Genomic DNA, 21297 nt, shown 5'->3' on the forward strand with positions numbered 1-21297 from the left:
GAGCTCAGCCTTGTCTGTCTTCAGTGCCTTGGGGTGCCACCACCCTGGGCAGCCAGTGGCTGCGGAATGATGTCCAGATGTCAGAAGGATAAACTACTTGTTGATAGACAGCAAGTCTTTCTGTGCAGAACTGTAAACTAATCAAATAATACTTCTGTATATCAGCTTTTTACACAAAACACACAACAGGGGGGACAGGGGGACTGTGCCAGTGTTGTGCTGGCGACCGGCAGCAGGGAGTGCCTGGAACTAGCTTCAAATTTTTTTAGAAGAGTGGGAGATTTGGATCCAAAATTTTATTTTGGCCCACTGCAGAGCTGGAAAAGAAACCAAATTTTAACTTAGAGCTTTGACCACAGTTTTACTTCAGGCTCAGGTCTAGCAGGTGAATTCTCACCCAATTAGAGATATTATAATCAGTAATGGTTGTGTGTTTGTTATTTATTTCCTTTTAAAACTTCTTTTTCTCTTCTAAAAATCAAACAAGTTTAAGGTATTGTTTTGCTGTTAAAGGAAGACTGGCTATCCTCCAAATGTCAATCTTCATGCAGCAATTTATCAGCAGCCTGCCAGCTTTAGCATGGCAGCAGAAGATTACAAAAGAACACAAGAGAAGAAGAGAGTAAAGCAAACATAAAGCTTGTGGAAGTTTCACTTCCCATTCCTACCTGGTTTGTAATGGAGCAAAATATCACATCAATTTATGTTTCGGCAACACAAACATAAATGCATTTTAAAATGGAAAATATTGAAAAAGAACACAGTAGCAAAGTATTTACATTCTTGCATTTTCAAATTGTAAATATGATCATATGATATAAAGAAATATTCACAAGAAAGGAAAGCAAGTTGGCAGTTGGTAGAAGAATGGAATCTACTTCCATTCTTATGAAGTAGTGTCTAAGTGTATTTCTGCTGCTCCACAGGAATATCTTGGTGCTCTAAACAAGTCTTAATGCAGACATAAAGATTTTTAAAATTATCTTTATGCATTAATAATATGTTTTTTGCATTTTGGCTTAATTTTTCTAAAATGGTGAATGAGTTTGATCTTGATCTGGGTAGACAACTTTGTGTGCTGCACTGTATGAATGTACCAAGGAGAATTTTTTTCTTCTTCCTTCAGTGTCGGAGAAGAGCATGGCTGCTGTCTTCAAAGGACAAAGGGCTGTATTTGCCACCAAAAAGCTGGAGATGGTGTGTTGTGACAATAAAGTGAAAAAACCCATTAGGTCAATAGAAAAGCAGAGACTGACCTGCAGTGTGGAGAAATAGAGTAGAAAATAATGTCTGTTAATATAGACGTCTTTTCCCCTCCAATATGGTTATTCATTTCTCTCTCTGAATCATGGTTTTTCCCTACAGAGATATCTATAACACTCCAGCTAAATACTATCTCCCCTGTGCTGAATTTTCCAGTCTTTAAAGATAGGAAAGAGAACACTAATTGCATTTGCTGTTGTTCTCTGTTATTTTATTTTGCCATTGAAAAATGTGCAGTACTGAAGATGAGAAATAGTAACTACTTCCACAAAGTTGGAGAGATTTTTCACCACCAGCCCTGAGGCATTTGAGGCATTTTATTTTTTGTCATAAACTGACAAATACAGAAGATGGATCACAATGCAATACACACATATACCTAATCAGAAGGTGAAGTAAGAAATAAAATTATCTGTATCAAATATGGAAGGGAAAGTAGCAAGCCAGAACGAAAAAAACATAGGTTTTATGTCAGCATGTGTAAATTTGAAAATAACTGAAATGAGAGACAATAACAACCAAAAAATGGCTGCTGATCAACAGTCCGTCATATCTATAATTACAGTTAGATTTTTTAATTTAACTAAGAGTTAAGTAGCGCAATTGCTAATCCAGAATTTCAGCATTAATAAAAAATTCAAATGCAACATTTTTACAAATTTCTTGGGAGAGCTATGAAATCTAGGAAAAAAAAAGAAGAGGGCAAATCCTTTATAAAAACAGTAATTCCTACTGTGTCATATTCTTCATGCATAGGAAAAAAAATCTGAAATTAATAAAAAAATCAAAAGCCAAAACTCTCACATCTCTTAATACAGGGCAAAGTTAGTGGCAGAACCTCTTCCAGGTTATTTATTCCACATGTTACCATGTAACAGTGTTAAAAGACCTAGGACAGACTGGTAAATTATGCAATGCTTAAGAAAGTGAGAGTTAAATGATCTGACCTTCAACTTTTGGTATTGATTTTTGTCTTTTTCAAGTTAAAGGAATTTGGTGACATAATTCAAACAAAGACATGTACATCTGAAGTGATTACCAATTAACTAAAGCAGTTTTGTACTAAAATAAAACTTTATAAATTTAGGTTTCATTCATAAATTGAAGACTTTTGTTAAATAGAATAATCTGAAAATAACTCATAAATTACAGGAAATTTCAAAATTATTTTGAAATTTGAAAGCAAAGGATTCTGCATGACTAGATAAAAAATTACTTGCAAATGTGGACTGATTTAAAATTCAATTTTGTTTTTTTAATTTTAAAATCAATTTCATTGTTTCTAAGGAAATCCTCTACATTTTTTCTAACATTGCTACAACATCTTAGGAAGTTAAGCCAACTGATATGTGTGTATAGTATCTGAAATGGTTTCTGTTCCCTCTTGGAAAACAAGTTTTGAAACATTGGCAGGCATTCAGAACAAAATCACGCCTATTTTTTTTTAGCAAACCCTATTTAGATATTCTCTATGCACTCTCCTGTTCTGTGCTGCATTTTACTACATCTTGATGTGTGAATTAAAGCACTGAAATGTGTTTTAAAGAAATCCTCCATCTGGAAAAATGAAATAATGTGTGAGACACCAAACAGATTGAGTTCTTCAAACAGGTTTCTGTTTTAGAGCAAATAATTGCATTAGGAGTTAAAAAAATGAATATGTGATGAAGACAGCTGCAGTGCTCCTCAAAAGCAGACAGCTTCTGTAAGGCTTTGGCAAACTATTATTCTACATCAAGATAATTAAGGCAAAGTGCATTTTTCTCCCTATTTGGAAACAGGGTAACAAAATTCTAAGTTCATGCTTTCTATTTACCTCTTCTTACTTCATTTACAGGAATTCCCAGATTCTCTGAAAGAACAGATCTATCTAAAAGAATGGCATGTGTACAATACATTGATACAGACCATTCCAGCCTACCTTGCACTATTTCAAGACCTGAGAGTACTGGAACTGTCAAAAAATCAAATCAACCATCTTCCAGCAGAGATTGGTGAGTTGGTCCAAGATATTCAGATATTTACACTCATACTATTTAATTCTATTGCAAGGAAATGAGCATCTGTGGATATTCTTGTTAATTTACTGATAATTGTCTTCCTCGTTTACACTGAACAGTCCCCACTACATTTTTATATCTCTCTGGCTTTACTTATATTTGCAAAATTGTATTGAGAACCATGAATACAGTATAAGAAAAAGTTAGGACATTTTTGTTATCTGATTCTGAGGAAGTTATTGCCTGTATTCATGCAAATGGAGAGTTGTTTCTGGGAACAGGTGGTGTTTTATATTTCTTACAGATTAAGAAAAATAGAAATATTACAGAGTTTTAAGCCTCAAGCAAGATAAATTGAAACATAAGATCATGGGAAAAAGGAATAAAAATAGAATCCTGCGAAAATATACATTTTCATTTTTTTTAAAAGTTCAGTAGTAATCTTAATTTATTAAAGAGATATATAATAGATTAATTGATTAATAGAAAAATTTGAATTACAAGGGACCTTAAAGGTCTTCTAGTTCCAAACCCACTGCTGTGGGCAGGGGCACCTTTCATTAGACCAGGTTGTTCAGAGCCCCTGCCAACCCAGCCTGGAATGTTTCCAGGGATGGTGCTTCCACACTTTTCTGGGCAACCTGTGCCTTTACAGTGAAGAATTTGTTTGTGATATCTAAACTAAATCTACTCAACCTGGTGTTATAAGTTTTAGAAAAACAAATTCTCAATGCCTAAATACTTTGGCCCTTGCCATTTTAAGCTACATAACTATGATTTTAATGCTTGCCTCTCCTAAGTTTTTAGGTATTACAATAATAATCTTGTTTGACACATGTTATTGGTATTGAGAGGGATTTGCTGCTCTCACAAGGAAAAAATATAGTTATAAAAGGTGGCATGTTTGAGAGCAGAAGAAACTGGGCTCATTGTGGGTTCACCAGTGCCAAGCTTATGCACCTAGGTGTACTAATACCTCAGCCTTTGATTTTAAATACAGTAGTCCTGAGCTTTTCCCATGAGTGACCTTCCTTATGTACACTGAGATAACAGCTTAAAGACTAAAATCTTCACCTCCCTTGATATCAAAAGTTAACTAAGAAAAACAGGAAGAGGTGGAGCATCCTGAAACACAGAAATCTGAGCTGGAACTTTCTACTCTTTTAGTATTCTATTAGTCAAGTAACACTCATGCTTTTGATTTATTTACTAACACCATATTTTAGAAAGAAAATTTTACATAGACCTCAAGATCTATTTTATAGTTTTAGCCTGACATCTAAACACACTAACAGATCATAAACAGGACACAAGCAGGAGATAATGAACATAAAATGAACACTGTTTTATCAGCACTTTGACTGCAGAACTCAGATAGGTCGGTGAGTTTAATTAACAAACACTTTGTAAGATTTAGTTTGGAAGAAAGTGGAAATAGCATGGAAGAAAGGGAAAAGACTGGTAGTTTCCTGCCAGACACTACCCTAAACCATTAAAAAGAGGTTGTTGCTTAACAATTGAGGCAGGTAGAAGCAGGAAAATTTTTATTTATTCTTATAATGTTATGCATTGTTAATGAAAATGATCCCTAAGAAAAAACCCCACCACTAATGCTATTAAAATCTGTTTCCACAATAAAGCCATGAATACAAATCTCAGAATCACATAATTCTTAAGATTGGAAATGGCCTCTAAGGTCATTGAGGCCAACCATAAACCTATCCTCACTGTGTTCATCTCTATGTCCCTAAGTGACACATACACCTTTTTTTTTAGCATTTTCAAGGATGGTAATTTTACCTGTTATTTGGGTGGCCTGTTCTAATGCCTGGCCAACCTTTCAGTGGAGAATTTTTTCTCTAGTATCCAATCTAGAACTCCCCTTGTGCAATTTGAAGTAATTTCCTCTCATTCTTTCACTTTTCCCAGTTTTCAAATGGGAGAAGAGACTAACCCTCACTTTACTACACCCTGCTTTTCAGGCAGTTGTAGAGAGCAATAATTTCCCCTTTCTTTTCTCCAGGATCAGCAATATCAGCTCCCTCAGCTGCTCCTCATAAAATTTGTGCTCCCCAGCTCTGTTGCCCTTCTCTGGACAATCTTCATCACCTCAGTGTCTGGGGTTGTTGTGGATTAGAAATGGTATTCCCCAATTTAATGGTCCCACTAAAGCATTAATTTCTGTCTCCTTCTCCCCTCCCCTTTCAGCCATGTGGAGAGGAAAATTTGAGGTACGAAATGTAAAGACAATGGGTTGTGATAAGAACAATTTACTAGAAACAGCTAGAATGTCAGTTACAGAGCAAAGCAGTGACACCCAATTGCACTTACTTGACCAGCAGGGAGCCTTCTCCTACCCCTGAAAAACTGTGAGGTGGTATAGAATAACCTCTGGGTGTTAGGAATGTCCCCTCCTGTCTGCTACAAAATTTAACCCCGTCCTGGTCAAAACCAGGACAGGAGCCCAGAACTGAAAACAGGATTTGAGGTGTTGTCTCACCAGTGTTGAGTACAATAGGACAAAAACTTCCTTGGTCCTGCTGGCCACACTATTTTTGATACAGCCAGGGTGTCTTTGGCCTTCTTGTCCACCTGGGCACACTGCTGGACCATGTTTGACTGGCTTTCAACAAGGTGCTTTTTGCCAAGCTGCTTTCCTGCTACTTTTCCCCAAGCCTCTAGAGCTGTCTGGGGCTATTGTGAACCAAGGACAGGACCTGGCTCATATAATTGTCCTTGGTCCACTGTCCACCTGGTTCAGATGACTCTGAATATCTTTCCTTCCCTCTAGTAGATCAATCTTCCCACCCAAATTTTGTTTGGAAAATGACTTAGGACACACTTTATCTCCACATCCAGATCAACAATAGTGACTTTGGGTTGTACTCAATGTCTTTGGGTTGGACTTGATGACCTGGGTTGGACTTAATGATCTTGAAGGTCTCTTCCAACCCAGTGATTCTGTGATTCTGTAATAAAGACTCTAAAGAAGGCTGGCTCCAACACTGAGCCCTGGGGAACACCACTGATGTTCAGGGGACAAGTAGATTGTTCTAGTAGAAGGTAATGTAGAGCCTTTATCAGACCCTTTTTGGGAAACAAGGAAAAAGGTCTCATTGTTTCTAGCAGCAATCACTGTTCTTTCAATTGCATTAACATGATGGGATTTCTGCCCATCAATAGCTTTTATGTAATTCCCACTTATTCACTTTTCCTCCAATACGTTTATCTCACTAGCTTACACCCATGATTTATTTATTTCAATACTTTTGTTGCTTTTTTTATGCAAATGTTTGCCTGGAAGGCCGGAGAATGTTAGAAAACGCTTTGTTGTAGGACTTCCCTCAAACATGGTGTTAAAGCACTCACCATCCTCCTCTTACCTGGGAACTTTTGTTCAGAAATATTGTTTTTCAAGATTCATTAAATCTAATAATTCCTCAGTGGAAACATAGAGTTTGCTAAGCTATAGATACTTATACATACATATATATTATATATATATATATATGTATGTAACTTATATAATTCTATATCACGGTAGTAATTCTAGCCTATCCAGAAAATAATGCATAATCACTCACGTAGTCTAAGAAGAAATAATACAAAAATCCACTCCAAGACTCTGTACCTGAACTGTTCAGCACTTTTTTGTCAAATCTTCCTGATGTTTTTAAGTATTATTGAATGTTGTGTGTTGATAGCTCACCTGTTAGTACGGCACTGAAACTGCTCTTTTTGTTATGGCACAAATTACAGAGGAACTTTGTGTTAATTTTTGTAGTGCTCTCTTTGTTTGTGTAAAGAGATAAGCTTGCAAACTTCAAATAGCTGTTCTTTTATTTAATGTACTATATATACATACAGAGACGAATATTAATGTGTATTGGAAATGTTAATTATTTTCATAAGACAATATTATGGAAGGTCTTGGATATTTTAGCGTTTTTGAATACTGCTTCTAAATGAAATATTTGATATTTCAAGTATACTTGTATATAAGTCTATTTAGCTACTAAATTTTCACAAGGAAAATTATTGATGTGGGTTTGATTTGGGAGCTCTAAGCAAAGAGTGAGGACTTAGTGTTAAATCAGAGGGTAAGGTGTCTGGAAAGGTTAAGTGCTAAGGTATACATCATTTTGTCTTCTGCTTACAAAACAGCAATAACTAGGTAAATATCACAGCTCAAATGTACTTGAGAGCAATGACAGATAGTTGATGTTGGCAGTGACATACATCTTGTTGAGTCTTTAATCTTCAGACAGAATTGAAGTCAACTTTAGATCAACAAATCATCCAGCAGAGGATAACCTGGTGAGGCATATTATGACAACTTTTGATTCTCACAAGAGGTAAATGTATGAGAGAAGATCAGGTGATAAGAATATTTTCAATGAAAAGAATTATTGCTGCAGTAGAAGTTTCTGGACTTCTGGAACATTGACTTTCATATTCCTGTTTTACTAGATTTAGAAGATAATACACCACCCTGAATCAGAGAGAAGAAAGAGTTGAATCCATTATCAGATATTTCATATCGCATTCTCATAGTCAAATATATACACGAACAAGAACATGTTTGTAATAGAAGACAGATGAGAATATTTTTGATTTGATAGTTTTTGTGTAAGAATAAATATTTTAATCAGAATTGTAAAAAAAAGAAAATAAAAGGAAAGAAAACTGCAGAATGGAGTTGTTTGTCTTAAAATGTTTTGCCTAGGAATAACAGCGAAAAAATAATGAATGGCATGTAGCCAGGGGATTTTCTTTGTCTTCTGAGTGAGATTACAGGTTTGGCTTTGACTCTGTGGCTGCAGTGCAATTGCTATATGTAAAGCAGTGCTAGTACATTAGTAATTGCTATAAATGAAACTATCCAACATTATATTCTCATACTCACATAGGAAGTAGTGGACTGAAGTTCATCATCTGTTTCCAAAGCCTTTGTGCTGGCATGGAACTGTAAGGTTATACTAGGATTTTTTTGTTCCACAAGTTATACTTCTCAAAGAGCTGTTAACAAAATACTTGTACTGTGTCCTCTCCCATTTCTGATTTTCCAGATATTGAGGATTAAAAATAATTGCTTTTGGTGCATACTTTATTAAGAAATCACAGTGAATTTTTGTCTCTTTTCCATTGCACAGTATAAAATTTCCTCTCTTCATATCATTAATCCAATTTTCTATAACTCAGAGGGGAAAACTATTATTAATAGAATTTAAAATGACTTCTTGATACCTAAAATAGCTTTTTCTATTAATGAGATTGCCAATGTGTTTTGAGTTTCCGAGAAGAAAATACATATTCTCATCTTAAATGCCTATTCTGAGGAACTGCAAATTCATCAATTACCTTTGTAATTTACTCAGTATTCAGTGTTATTTTCCCAGCAGCTCAGTCTTGTATGAAACACAGGAAAATTTTGATTATATCCTCCCTTTGGAGAGGAAGTATTAAACACTGGTGTTGCAAGTTGACTGTTTTTATGAGGACATTCGGGACTTAGTTTTCAAAAGCAGCGTCTCTTCTCACAATTCCTGAGTGGATGGCACCGAGGGCAGGGATTGGGGGAGTTAGGTCAGTCAGGTAAAGTCCCAGCTGACTGAAAGATGGGAAATGTTGTGCCCATTTTAGAAGAAAGTAGACAGGCTGGAAGGGATCACGTGAATCGCATGAGGTTTAACAACACCAAGTACCAGGTGCTGTGCTTGGGTTGAGGCACACTCTGGTATCAGCAGACGCTGCGGGATGAACAGATGGAGAGCAGCCCTGAGGAGAAAGGCTTGTTGGCTGAGAGGCTGGACATGACCCAGCCATGGGCACTCCCAGCCCAGAAAGCCAAACGTGTCCTGGGCTGCATCCAAAGCAGCGTGGGCAGCAGGGGAGGGAGGGGATTCTGCCCCTCTGCTCTGCTCTGCTGAGAGCCCACCTGGAACCCTGCACCCAGCTCTGGGGTCCCAGCACAGGGAGGACATGGAACTGTGGGAGTGGGTCCAGAGGAGAGATACAAGGGTGATTAGAGGGATGGAGGGCCTCTCCTATGATGACAGACTGAGAGAAATGAGCTTGTTCACCCTGTAGGAAAGATGGCTCTGGGGTGACCTTACTGTGGCTTTTCAGAACCTGAAGGAGGCCTATAAAAATAACTAGATGGCTGCTTACAAGGACATGTATTAACAGGACAAAGGGTAATGGCCATATACTTAAAGCGGGTACGTTTAGTTTAGATATTAGATATTCTTTCCTCTGAGGATGACCAGGCAATTAAACAGGTTGCCCAGATAAGTTCTGGATGACCTATCCTTGGAAGTGTTCAAGACCAGACTGGATGGGGCTTTTAGAACCCTGGTTTAGTGAAAGGTAGCCTTGTCCATGGCAGAAGGGCTGGAATTAGATGATTTATAAGGTCCCTTCCAACTCAAGCCATTCTATAATTCAATGACTCTATGCTTGCAGATAATGTAAAGAGTTGTCTAGCATTTTACAAGTGGATCTACATTTGCATTGAATAGGATCCTTAGATAATAAAAGCATTCTGTAACCTCATCTATATTTTGTCTCTGACATCTTGTTAGAACCACTAATGTAGGCTTGTGTAAAAGGTGAATTTGTACTAGCATTATTAGAATTCTGCATTGCTCATAAGAAATTACAGAATTTAATTATGAATTCAGGTTTTTAAAAATGAATTAAAAATTTAGACTGTAAATAAATGCAACAACTATGACACTGGATCTCCCATCTAAAAAATAATCTTAATTTGGAAATTTTCAGGGAGACCATGGATTTAATTTTGGCTTTTACTGCCTCTCCATGGAAAACACAGAGGTGTTAGCTGTTTAATTCTAGAATTTACGTATTTTATAGAATGAAAATTCAGCAACATTAAGCATAGTTAAAAAGACTATTGTACAACAATGATTTTACTTTATTACTTTATTACTACTTTTAATTCAGAAGTTGTGCTTGAATATTATATGAATGTATATGTAACATTTGTGGGAGCCAAATCCTCCTTTGCATTTGTGCAGTCATGGAAGGGATGCCACCTCCTCCCTCCCCTCCTAAAGTGCCTCAATGGCTGTATTACGTGCTCATTAAGCTTGATTTTACTGGGCACCCTACCAAAGACTGTGGAGAACTTCTGACTAAGATGACCTTAATAAGCCCCTAGATGCAGGCCTCAGGATTGTAAGAGTCCGTACTGCTTTACCACCCTTATTTCCCCTCCTCCAAATGACAATGTATATGGTATTTGAAGACTGTTTTGGAATTCATCCCTCCAAACTTTTGTGCTCCTTTGGTCAAGCCACAGGATTTGAGAATCTTTCATTTTCATGGATGTTTTTTATAGTCACAAATTTGTGCTTTCTCTCTGATAAAGTTTGCCTAGCAGGTTTCACTCTGTAATCTGGATTACCATTCTGAGAGCTCATACAGCCTAACTCTATCTTTATCTACTGTTACAAAAATTTTAAACAGTTATTTAGGGGAAGGAGTCATTAGAGATGTGGTGCTGAATGGAAACCAGGTTGAAATAAAAAATTTATAAAGGAAAAGCAAGTTGTTCCCAACTCATTTGGTTTCTATCTTTTGAAAATATGACTGAGCTTCAATCTTGTCTACCTGGTATTCCGCGACAGGTTTGGAAAATGATGTTTGATTCTAACAGAATGGACTTTGATGCCACAATTTTAAAATATGCAAAAGACTTGTTAAACTAGAGGCAAAAAAAATGTGTTTATTTAGAAAGAGAAGGTGTTGGTCATGAAGATGGTAATTTGTGGATTTTCTTAAGGATCAGTCTTGACTTTATCACTTAGCAATTTTCAGGAACAGGGTTGCTGAAATGTTCTGACACAGTTTGTCTGTGTGTTGTCTCTGCAAAATAGGTGGAAATATGGTAAGACTGATGAGCAGATAGGCTTCTAAAAAATACAGAGATTAAATTCACAGTTGCTGAGCTCAAGATCATGTATTCAGTTTTTGTGCATCATGTCAGAGATCATTAAATGCAAAAAAATGAAATAAATGAAACTCCAAATCTAGCAGTCACAGGAGGACTATCCTGTAATTTTAGATGAGAACAGATGCAAAATATGTCTATTAGGACCATTTAAGGAGGGGAATTTTTATTTTGTCAGCAGAGACTAGAAAAAATGGCTTATTCAGGCTAGTAAAATGAATTCTGAGATGTCTGTTACCTATGAAAATATCAGAAGTTAACACCAGTGAAGGAAAAAATCCTATTTAAAGATGAACTACACAAAATAATGTTTAGGAAACTTCTACAAATAAACTTAGGCTAGCAATCTGAAGATTATTCTAAATAAAGAAAATTAAGAAACTCAGTAACTTCTTATAATACCATAACAGCAGCAGATGCAAAAAATAAGCTACTTTTCAAATGGAATTGAGAAATGAAAGAAATGTGATGATGTGAAGTGCTCATGAAAGGATTTTATCCAGGAGGTCCTGGTTAGTCTTATATATATGTCTTATCGCCCTAGAGGGTGTGTTATTTCTTGACTACTGCTCACTTGTCAGGTGGCATAACTTAATTCACTGAAGAGCCCAGAGGTGAAAAATAGCCCCTATAGAATTCCCAGATTGCTCCCTGCAGGCAGATCTTGGCAAGCTTCATCCGATTAATCTATGTTGCCCTGCATTTGTTATGAAAAAAAAATTCAGTTGCATGACTCCTGCCTTTTCCCAGTAATTTTCATAATCATAGTCAGCAATTACTGTAAATTGACTGTAGAATCTGTAGTGCCCTTCTGTCATGTTAGAGAGAGACTATATACGGTAAGAAAAAATGTGATGCATTTTTTAGGTATCTTTTTTTTCATACCTGCAAACCATACTGGGAACATTGACATACATGTTAGGTGCTGTGAAAGACAGGCAGAGAATGATGTGCTTGAATCCATCACACTACCCAGAAAGGCTGCTATATTTTTGTGATTTCTTTTTCATAAGTGATTCTGCTCCATGTCTCCAATGCATGAGATGACCACCTGAACAAAGTTAGATGAGACAGTGACTAGCATGTTGGTAACACCAGGTGCCTTGCCTAGTAGTCCATTAGGGGTTAGTTCTTCAATTACTAATGAAGAACTAACCCCTAATGGGTTACCTTCTGAGAGGTAGAAATTTCAGTGACTGAAAAATTACCAACATCTGTTGTGGTTTAACACTTGTAGGCAGCTAAGCCTCATACAGGTTGCTCAGTCCCCCGCACTCAAGTCTCCCACAGCAGGATGGGAAGAGAAAGGGAAAGGCAGAAGTGAGAAAACTCATGCATCAGGATAAACACAGTTTAAAAAGAAGAAGTAAACAAACCAGTGATGCAAAAGCACTCGCTCACCACAAATTGATCCACATTCAGTCTCTAAGCACTAGAGACCTTAAAACTCACTGCCATTCAACCCCTGTCTCCAGCTTTTACTGCTGAACGTGACATTATATGCTATAGCATATTCCTTTTGTCTGTTTGGATGCAATATGTCAGCCCTGTCACCTTTCAGCCACTTGCCCACTCGTAGTTGACTCACTGGGGTACCAGAGTGAGAAAAAAATTTTTTGCTGAGTTAGCACTGTTCAGTTATTAACATTGTTTGGTCATAAATCCAAAACATAACACCATATGAGTTGCTATGAGAAGGACTAACTCCATTCCAGACAGAACCAGTACAATATTCCAGTGGTGAAAGAACAGGCAAAACATTCCAGGGCTATTGAATAAGCGGTTCTTCTTTCATTCCAATGGGATTTGCTCTCCTTTAACACGGGATTAGCTGGTTGAGGAAGTGAATTATGACTTTCTGATTCTCTAGTTTTAAGGCATTTCTGTTTTAATCATTATTTTGTTGCATGAAGTGGTAAATTCATGGTCATGACACTTAGCATGTGATATAATATCTTCATGTACATTTTGATAGTAAATGTGGTGAGGTTTCCTTATCAGTAGACTAAACTGCTATTATTTTTAGGTGCTTAAAATATAGCTCACATGTTGACACAATTAAATTGTTTTATTACCTAAACGGCCCTTGTCAGATAGTAGTGTACTGGCAAAACAATGCCTGTTGTAGTCTTACAAAAATATTTTCTTCTATTTTAACTAAAACAGTATCTTACAGCAAAGGAAAACAAGGTCACCATGCTAAAAGGAAAGCTGAATTTTGAAATACACCTTAGTTTCTGGCAGAGCTAGAACTGGAAGGAAGCTGGGTGGAAGACTTTGTTTTTCTTTGTTGTAACCTGTAGAGATTAAGGTAACAGAGTTACCACAACATATGCCTTGTCTGCCATATGTGAGATGGTTTGGGTGATCCATTCATCATTTAAAAACAATGTTGTGTCTAAGGGAAACTATGGGGTTTATGTAAAATGCTGTGTGATCTGGTGACTGCTAGTGTTGGCCAGCAAACTGCATGTGTCTGGCTTTGGCCACAGCAATTTCTCAGGAAAAAAAGTAGGACTTTCTACTCCCTATGCCTCTTCTCTGTCTTTTTCTGTAGAAGCACTAAATAGCCCTTGGTGAGGATTTCCAGAGATTGCATAAGGTGAGCAACTCTAAGCCAACAGTTGCTTTGGAAGAAGTTTAATTAAATGTTAATATCTTAAGGATAAGAGCACTACTATGACACTGACTTGAGGACACTTTGTACTCGGCAGTGTCAACCAAATCTAATGAAACACCAGATTCTTTAAAAAAATTTGTTATAAATAGAAGACTGATATGACTTAGGAATGGTATGCCCTGAATTCAGTGGCCCTCCAAGACTCTTCAAACCATGCACCGCTCCATCTTCTCCCAGGCTTTTCCCTTCTCCTGTCCCTGTAGCACTCTGGAGAGGAGAGTGGGAGGAACAAAAAGCAAAGATTATACACTGAGAAAAGAAAAATTTTCCAGAAACAGCAATAAGTTAATAAAATGTACAGTAACAACCAGAATACTAATGACAGAAGTTACAACAAAAGACATGATTCACACAGAAAACAACCCTGACAATAAAAAATTAATAAATCAGATGGCTCCCTCCGTCAGGGTTACTTGGCCAAACCAGAACCCCTTCTTGCTGGAAGAAAGTCTCTTCCACTCCTGACAATGATGTGAGGTAGTATAGAATAGCTTTTGGATCCTGGCCATGCCATTTATCAGCTACTGGAAAAATTAGCCCTGTCCTGGCCAGACCTGGGAGTCTGATTAATGTAAGTTTTTGGTTGACGTGTGTCTTGTCTTGCTTTAGAAATAGCTAGTCTACTTTGAGAACCTGCTGACAATGATACTGTTCTCTCCCAGTTTCCAATTACTGAATTGCATTTGTGTTTCTTACTTCTCCATTTCCTTCTAAATGCTGTATTCTGTCACTGGGTAGAAGGGAATACTACAGGAAAATAAGTTAGTAGAGGGAAATATGGTAGATGATAACAAGCTGAGTATATAAGTTGATATCCTTACAGGAAGGGATGCGGTCCAGGACCACCTTGACAAACTTGAGAGGTGGGTTCATGTGAACTTCATGGAAGTCCACAAGGGAAAGTACAAGATCCTGCACATGTGCTGGGATAATTTCTAATATCAGTCCAGTCTGCGTGTGAATGGATTGAGAACAGCTTCACAGAGAAGGACTTGAGAATACTGGTGAATGAGAATTGGATACGAGCTGGCAATATGCATTTGCAGCCCAGAAAGGCAACAGTATCTTGAGCAAAAAAAGTGTGACCATTTTGTTGAAGGGAGGGTGTCACTGTGAGACTCCATCTGGAATACTTAATCCAGTCCTGGAGCTTTCAGTATAAGAAAGACATGACCCTGCTGGAATGGCTTCAGTGAAGGGCTGTGAAGATTGCCAGAGGTCCCGAACAGTTCTGTGAAGGAAAGCTGAGACAGCTGGAAGTATTTAGACTGAAAGAGAGAAGGTTCTGTTGTCATCTTATTGCCGCCTTTCAATGTTTAAAGTGCACTTATGAGAAAGGTGGGGGGGACTTTTTACCAGTGTCTGTACTGACAGGACAAAGGACAATGGCTTTAAATGGAAAGAGAGTAGGTGTAGCTTGAACCTAAGAAATTTTTTATGATGAAGGTGATGTGACATTGGAACAGTATGCCTGGAGAAATTGTACATGACTCACCATGGGAAGTATTCAGTCAAGTTAGACAGGACTTCTTATTTTGTACTAGATGATTTTTGAAGGTTCCTTCCAAATGAAACCATTTGTGATTCTGCAATTCTGTGATCATTCATGTAATACAACAACCAGGCCTTCCATAAAAAGTTCTCAATTTGTTATGTATTTAATGATGCCTTTACTAACACATTAGCTGCTTTATGCATTCAAATGTCTTCCAGTTTGGTTATATCACAGAATTACTTACTTTTTTCATGATATTGCATTTTAATTATGTTTCTAACCCTCCTTTTGCTGACAGTTATGTAATGTTTAAAATTTGAAGAAACAAAAGAATTTGTTATTAAATGTAGCATAGAATATTATCATAGCCTTTAAAGATATGATAAATCACAATAAAGAAAATAATTAAACACATGCACACATACATTATATAATCAAAAGTGTGCAATGCAGGACGCTAAAGATAGAATTCTGTAAGTTTAGTAGGAGTGATTGTTCTCAACAAGGAGTTTGTATAGAAGCTGCTAAGAGGTGTTTCAGTTGGCAGGCAAATTTTCTACAGTGGGCAAGCCAAAAGCCAACTTCTCTAGTTTCAGCTGAGGTTAAGAGGTATCTCACTGTTAGAAGAAACAAGACCTTTGAAAGTCTTTGTTGTGTTCTTTCAAACACTCTCCAAAAACATTGCTAATTAAGGGCACTATTGCCCCTCAAAATGTTATTGCAGAAAATATTTATTAATCTCACCCATCATCACAATAAGGAGCTTTTTTTTTTTTGCTTAACTGAGTATACCTTTTATTTTTTTGCTTTCTCTCTCTCTCTTTTTTTTTTTTAAATTTAAGTACACTGATTTGAATTATCTTACCCTCACAGGCTGCTTAAAAAACCTCAAAGTGCTCAATGTGAGTTTCAATAATTTGAAGTCAGTTCCTCCAGAACTGGGTGATTGTGAGAATCTAGAAAAACTGGATTTGTCTGGAAATATGGAAATAACAGAGCTCCCATTTGAAGTAAGACAAAAATCTATGTTTGTTTCATGTTCAAATCTTTTCTTAATAGATTAAATCATATTCCATGAAGTTTTTAACAATAATGTTTTGCTAGTAATATCATTGAAAATGCCTTAGAAGTACTTAAATAGGGCCAAGGTACCTTGTTTTGCTTTTCCAGTGACTAAATTTTACTTGTATATATTCTGATAAATGAAGGAGGACAGGATCCTAAAGGGGATTTGACTGTGGTAATAAGCAGCAGGCTGCAAATAGCTGTTTTCTGTAAAAATGAAGTACATCTTTGTAGTCAAATTCACATACACACTTTGTTCCCTGTGTCTGTTTTCATTTAAAAACTGTATAGAAAGTTCTATAAACAGCACTGTCTTTTGCTACGAGCACAAATATTTCTCTGAAAAGGATATTACATGTGAGGAATGGCATGAATGTATAATAGACTGAGAAAAGAACTCCCAGGCATCCACCAACATTTTTTTTTTTCTGTTGGCTGCATAACTGCTCTCTGCCACAGCTGCTCTGAGACTTATTGTCAGGGGGAAATAAAATAATTGGTTGGTACCTAACCACAATTTTTGCTGTCATCTGTATTTTTCAAGTTCTTAATATTCTGATTTCTGGGGGGTGAGTAGAGGGATCTTTAGGGAAAAGTGTCAGGCTCTTCTTTACTGATTCCTACTTTTTCTCTAAACATCTGTAACTGGTGATTCACAGGCAATTGGAATGTTGGAGTGGATTAAACTTGTGTGAGGTCTGATTTAGCCCTGCTTATGTTCCCTTCTGAGGAAAGTAATAGTAATTAATTTTCTCCACTGACTTTTTATAGTAAAGAAGTTTATCTAAAAAGAATTGCTAAAAAAATTGAGTGAACAAAACAGAAACAAAGAGTGAACTTTCCCACTGGAAAGTTCATGGACATGAAAAAGAAATGCTAGCAACAGAATAAGTAGTGCAGGTCTCCATTCTCCTGCCTCTTCTCCTTTGCATAGCAAAACCAGGGAATGAAACAGATAGAATTTAACTAGTAAAAAGGAATCGTAATGGAATCAGGAAATCATATGTCCTGAATAGGCAAATGAATTAAACAAAATTATCAGTCTTGTAGTGCAAGGATTTACCCATGTTTATGCATTATGGGTAGCCTTTGCATGGAATCCTACCTGTGCATGTAAGTCTTTTCAGAGCTGAGCCTGAGAGACCAATGTTTCTTTTGGAGAGGTCTAAAATGTAGTTTCTTTCCTGAAATCTCCTGTTCAATGAAATTGAAAGCCACAAAACTGAGTGTAGGTTATGGCCTAATGGTTCACTTAAAACTTACAGAAAAAAAAAATGGAGTTGTGCAAATAACTTTATACAATGGTAAAAACTGCAAGCAACATCATGTTAGTGTGGTACAAAAGGTCAAGAAGAAAAATATTGACATTATCTATTGTGTTTCTCTGGAGGCTGAAACTCAATTCATACTTGTAGTGATCTGGGAGGGAGGTTACACAAGCTCTTCTGATTTAGATTATAAACTCAGTTTCTCAGAATCAACATTTCAAGGTCAGCTTTGGAAGCTGAACATACAATTAAAGGAACACTTTTTTTGAATGATGTGAAATACTGCTAAGTGTTTGGCCTTTAGCATACTGTCTGGCTTGTGTTATTCAGAACAAATGCATCAGAATCCTTGCTAACATAATAGGTGACTAATGTTGACTCTAAGATAAATAGTTATAGTTATTAGCAGATAACAGGTTAATGAACTAAAATATTGAATTAGTCTAAATAGTCTAAAAAGGGGAAATAGAAAAATAGTCCTGGGCCAGTTTTGAATAGCCAAATGCCTACCTGCTTGATCACTTCATCTCCCTCTTCAGCATGACGCTGGGAGGAAATATTTTGAGAAATCACATGGATCAAGATAAAAGACAGGGAGACTGTTTCTCATTTACTTTTGTAGCCAAAACAGACTGTACTTTGGAAAGATTAATATTTGTCAAGATATATTTCAGTAGTAAGAAACAAAGACAATAAAACAAAATCTTCCCCTCTCTTCCAACGTCAACTTCATTTCAGATTCCTCTTCCATCTCTGATTAGTGCAGGGTGGCAAGGGAAGTTACAGCCAGTACACAGCTGGCTTTATAGCTGCTTCTCCTTCATCCTCACTCCTTTTGATCTCCCTTCGTGTGGGGTCCCCATGGGCTGAGCTTTTTCCGGGAATATCCATCTGCAGCAGCATGAGTCTTCCATGAGCTGTAGTGTGGAGATCTACTACACCATGCAGGACCTCCACTTCCTCCTGCTTTGATTTGATATTTCCTGTATTCCTTCTCACTCTTTTTATGTTCCCTCTTTCTCTGGTGGATTTTTTTTCCTCTTTGTTAAATCAGGTTTTAGAGTGGCACCATACACACTTTGCTGAGAGCTTTGCTGTGTCCTGTGCTTGGTCCATTAGAGCCATCTGGAATTGTTGGTATCCATTTGGGGCAGCCTCTGGTGTCTTTCTGCAGAGCGTCTTCCCCTGAACTCCACTGCCAGTGTGTTGCCACGGGCAAGCAATACAAGTATTAATGACCACAAGTTAGATGGTATCATTTATTGTCCAATAGAATTGTTGCTAACATCCATTAATCCAGTGAAATGCTTATAAGGGTTAGCAGTGTCTCTCACGTGGAGTCAGTACTGGGAATTGGAGATTATAACAAAGCAAATATGTGCAAGCTCTGTTTTGTCAGGAGAATGGCTTCTTTTTACAACATTAGGAAGAAAGAGAAAACTTGGCAACCAATAGAAAAAATAACATAGAATGTTAATAAAACTGTTTTCTGTTTATCCTCTCTTAGGAAATGAAATTTTTATTTGACTTTCAAGTCCTTAAAAGTTCCTTCTGGGAAGATTAAAGGAGTGTGCAAGAATGGCATCAGTATTCTTTAGTGTAAAACTTAAAAAGGCCAGCTGCAGCCCAGTAGAAATTATTGAAGTCTAATTTTTCCTTGCATTTTTTTTTTTTTTTTTTTTTTTTTTTTACATTGAGTAATGGACAGAGAGACACCCCATTCTAAACCATAGCATCATTCTAGCCCAAACGCACCTCAGGGAGTAGCTATATCAGCCTGTCAGGAACATGCATGTCCAAGTGCCTAGGCTTTTTCACTATTTCTATTTGGGTATGCTTTGGTTCCTTGAGGGATGTGCCTTGTGCCATAGCATGAGGAGGAAAGTACATTGCTCACTTGTCTGTTCATTTATAGCAAAAAGCTCTTTCTTTGTTTGCAAAGACCACTTTCAGCACTCTCTAAGTCATCTCACTAAACCTTAAAATGAGGTAATCTGATGCTACATGAAAAAAAATTGAGGATGTGTGCTCTCATCTTTTACATTCTGAAGGATTAAGACTTCATACCATTCCATACGATGTCGAAGGAAGAGTAATCTGTTTCAAGGTCTAGCTTTCAATTTTTAAAAATTTGTTCTATTTTTGGATGTGCAATATTTTTAGATTCAGATATTTATTAGAAATTATCTAATTAAATATTTAGATATTATGTCTAACATTTTAGATATTAGTTAAAATCAGTTTTTGATTAGTATCAATTGAAAGTAAAACTTAGCAGAGAAAGTTTATGGATCTGCTGTGGAGTTCAAATCTATATTAGCTGCACTTGCAAATGAATGTCTTCCTCTGGATATAGTGAAAATATAAATTGGAATAAAAGATAAGTGTATATAAGAAAAGTCAGCCTACATGACATAATGTTTATGTAGTCAGCTTGTAACTCAGTAGCCAAGTTTAACAGAGGAAAGTACTCTATGAGGTTTAGGGCACAACACATATCTTGCAAGATTCTTAGATGGAGAGGAGTGTTCTTCTAGATGAGATTCTCAGGAGAGGCATGCCCTGTACCTTATCCAGTCCCTCTCTCATCACAGTGTCGTTATACTGGATACTATATATTAGTAATTACAGAGAGAAGGAGATAGACAGACTTATTTCCAAATTTCTTGTCTATTTTGCATGTGAATTTAATAGTTAGCATGATGCTGGTATTTGTATTTCAACTGTTGGATAGTGTTCCTCTAACTATTATCATCATAGAGGTTATGCAATAAAATTCTACTTCCAGGAAAAAAACCTGTATTATAAATAATATATTTACTGATTAAAGTTCATAGAAAAACTGCTCTGACCTTATTTTCAGCTAGGCTTTCTTTAGAAAGTATTACTTTTTGCAGTTATTTACTGAATCACATAATTAGAGTTTCCTGTTCATGATATTTCAAAGAGACAGCTTTGTTGTGGACTCCTTTTGTTTTATGCCAATAATGGTACTGCAGCCAACAGTATCTATGTGACCCAAAGGAACTTCAGTGAGAAAAGAGGGAATATGAAGAAGTTCTAATTTCCTCCAGCTGTGCCATCTGGTACGGCACATGCTGTCAGTCACAGGACAGGCAAGTCATTCCACAGTACCAGAAGCAAGACAAATGCTTGCACTAGATATTGTGATACACAAAATTAATTAAAAAGTTTTTTTTTTTCGAAGTCACTGTGCCTTGAATAGTGTTCAGTACTACATCTGAGGAGTTTCAGTAAGTGATCAGAATTTTTTCTATATCATCTGGGTAGTGCAAAATGAAGGAATTAGAGAATGTTAAAGGGTATAAATAATTTGTCAAGCAGAGTGTGTATCTATGAATGCCTACATTTTCATGTCAATTCTGTATATACTGATCTTTGAAATTCAGAGAAATTAAAATATTATGCTTCATGGTTTCTTTAACACACTGTTTTCAAAAGATCAAATTAAATCTTGTTTTGTATATCTGATGCACAGTTTCAGCTAAGTCCTAATATAAGCAAGCACAGACATGAAGACCTTTCAAAAT

At 36.7% G+C, this 21297-nt stretch overlaps 1 protein-coding gene and 1 long non-coding RNA gene across 31 annotated transcripts in view; one reads left to right on the forward strand and one right to left on the reverse strand.

Moving 5' to 3' along the window:
• The window catches only part of LRRC2 (leucine rich repeat containing 2), a 126787-nt gene that overhangs the window by 83922 nt on the left and 21568 nt on the right, over positions 1–21297 (forward strand). For all 29 annotated transcript variants that reach the window (XM_064403636.1, XM_064403637.1, XM_064403634.1 and 26 more), the window contains 2 exons: positions 3101–3257; positions 16287–16423. In XM_064403636.1, the coding sequence (XP_064259706.1) occupies positions 3101–3257; positions 16287–16423 (294 nt within the window). The remainder of the gene's footprint in view (positions 1–3100; positions 3258–16286; positions 16424–21297) is intronic.
• Positions 10994–12923, reverse strand: LOC135289810 (uncharacterized). Of its 2 annotated transcripts, XR_010352553.1 has the most exons (4): positions 12640–12923; positions 12447–12519; positions 12124–12289; positions 10994–11153 (listed from the first exon to the last, which is right to left on the reverse strand). It is a non-coding gene; the product is annotated as an uncharacterized LOC135289810 (long non-coding RNA). The 2 variants fall into 2 exon arrangements; XR_010352551.1 differs by lacking the exon at positions 12447–12519 and having other exon boundaries at positions 12640–12915.

This window comes from Passer domesticus, chromosome Z (genome assembly GCF_036417665.1).
Source record: "Passer domesticus isolate bPasDom1 chromosome Z, bPasDom1.hap1, whole genome shotgun sequence".
NCBI lineage: Eukaryota > Metazoa > Chordata > Aves > Passeriformes > Passeridae > Passer > Passer domesticus.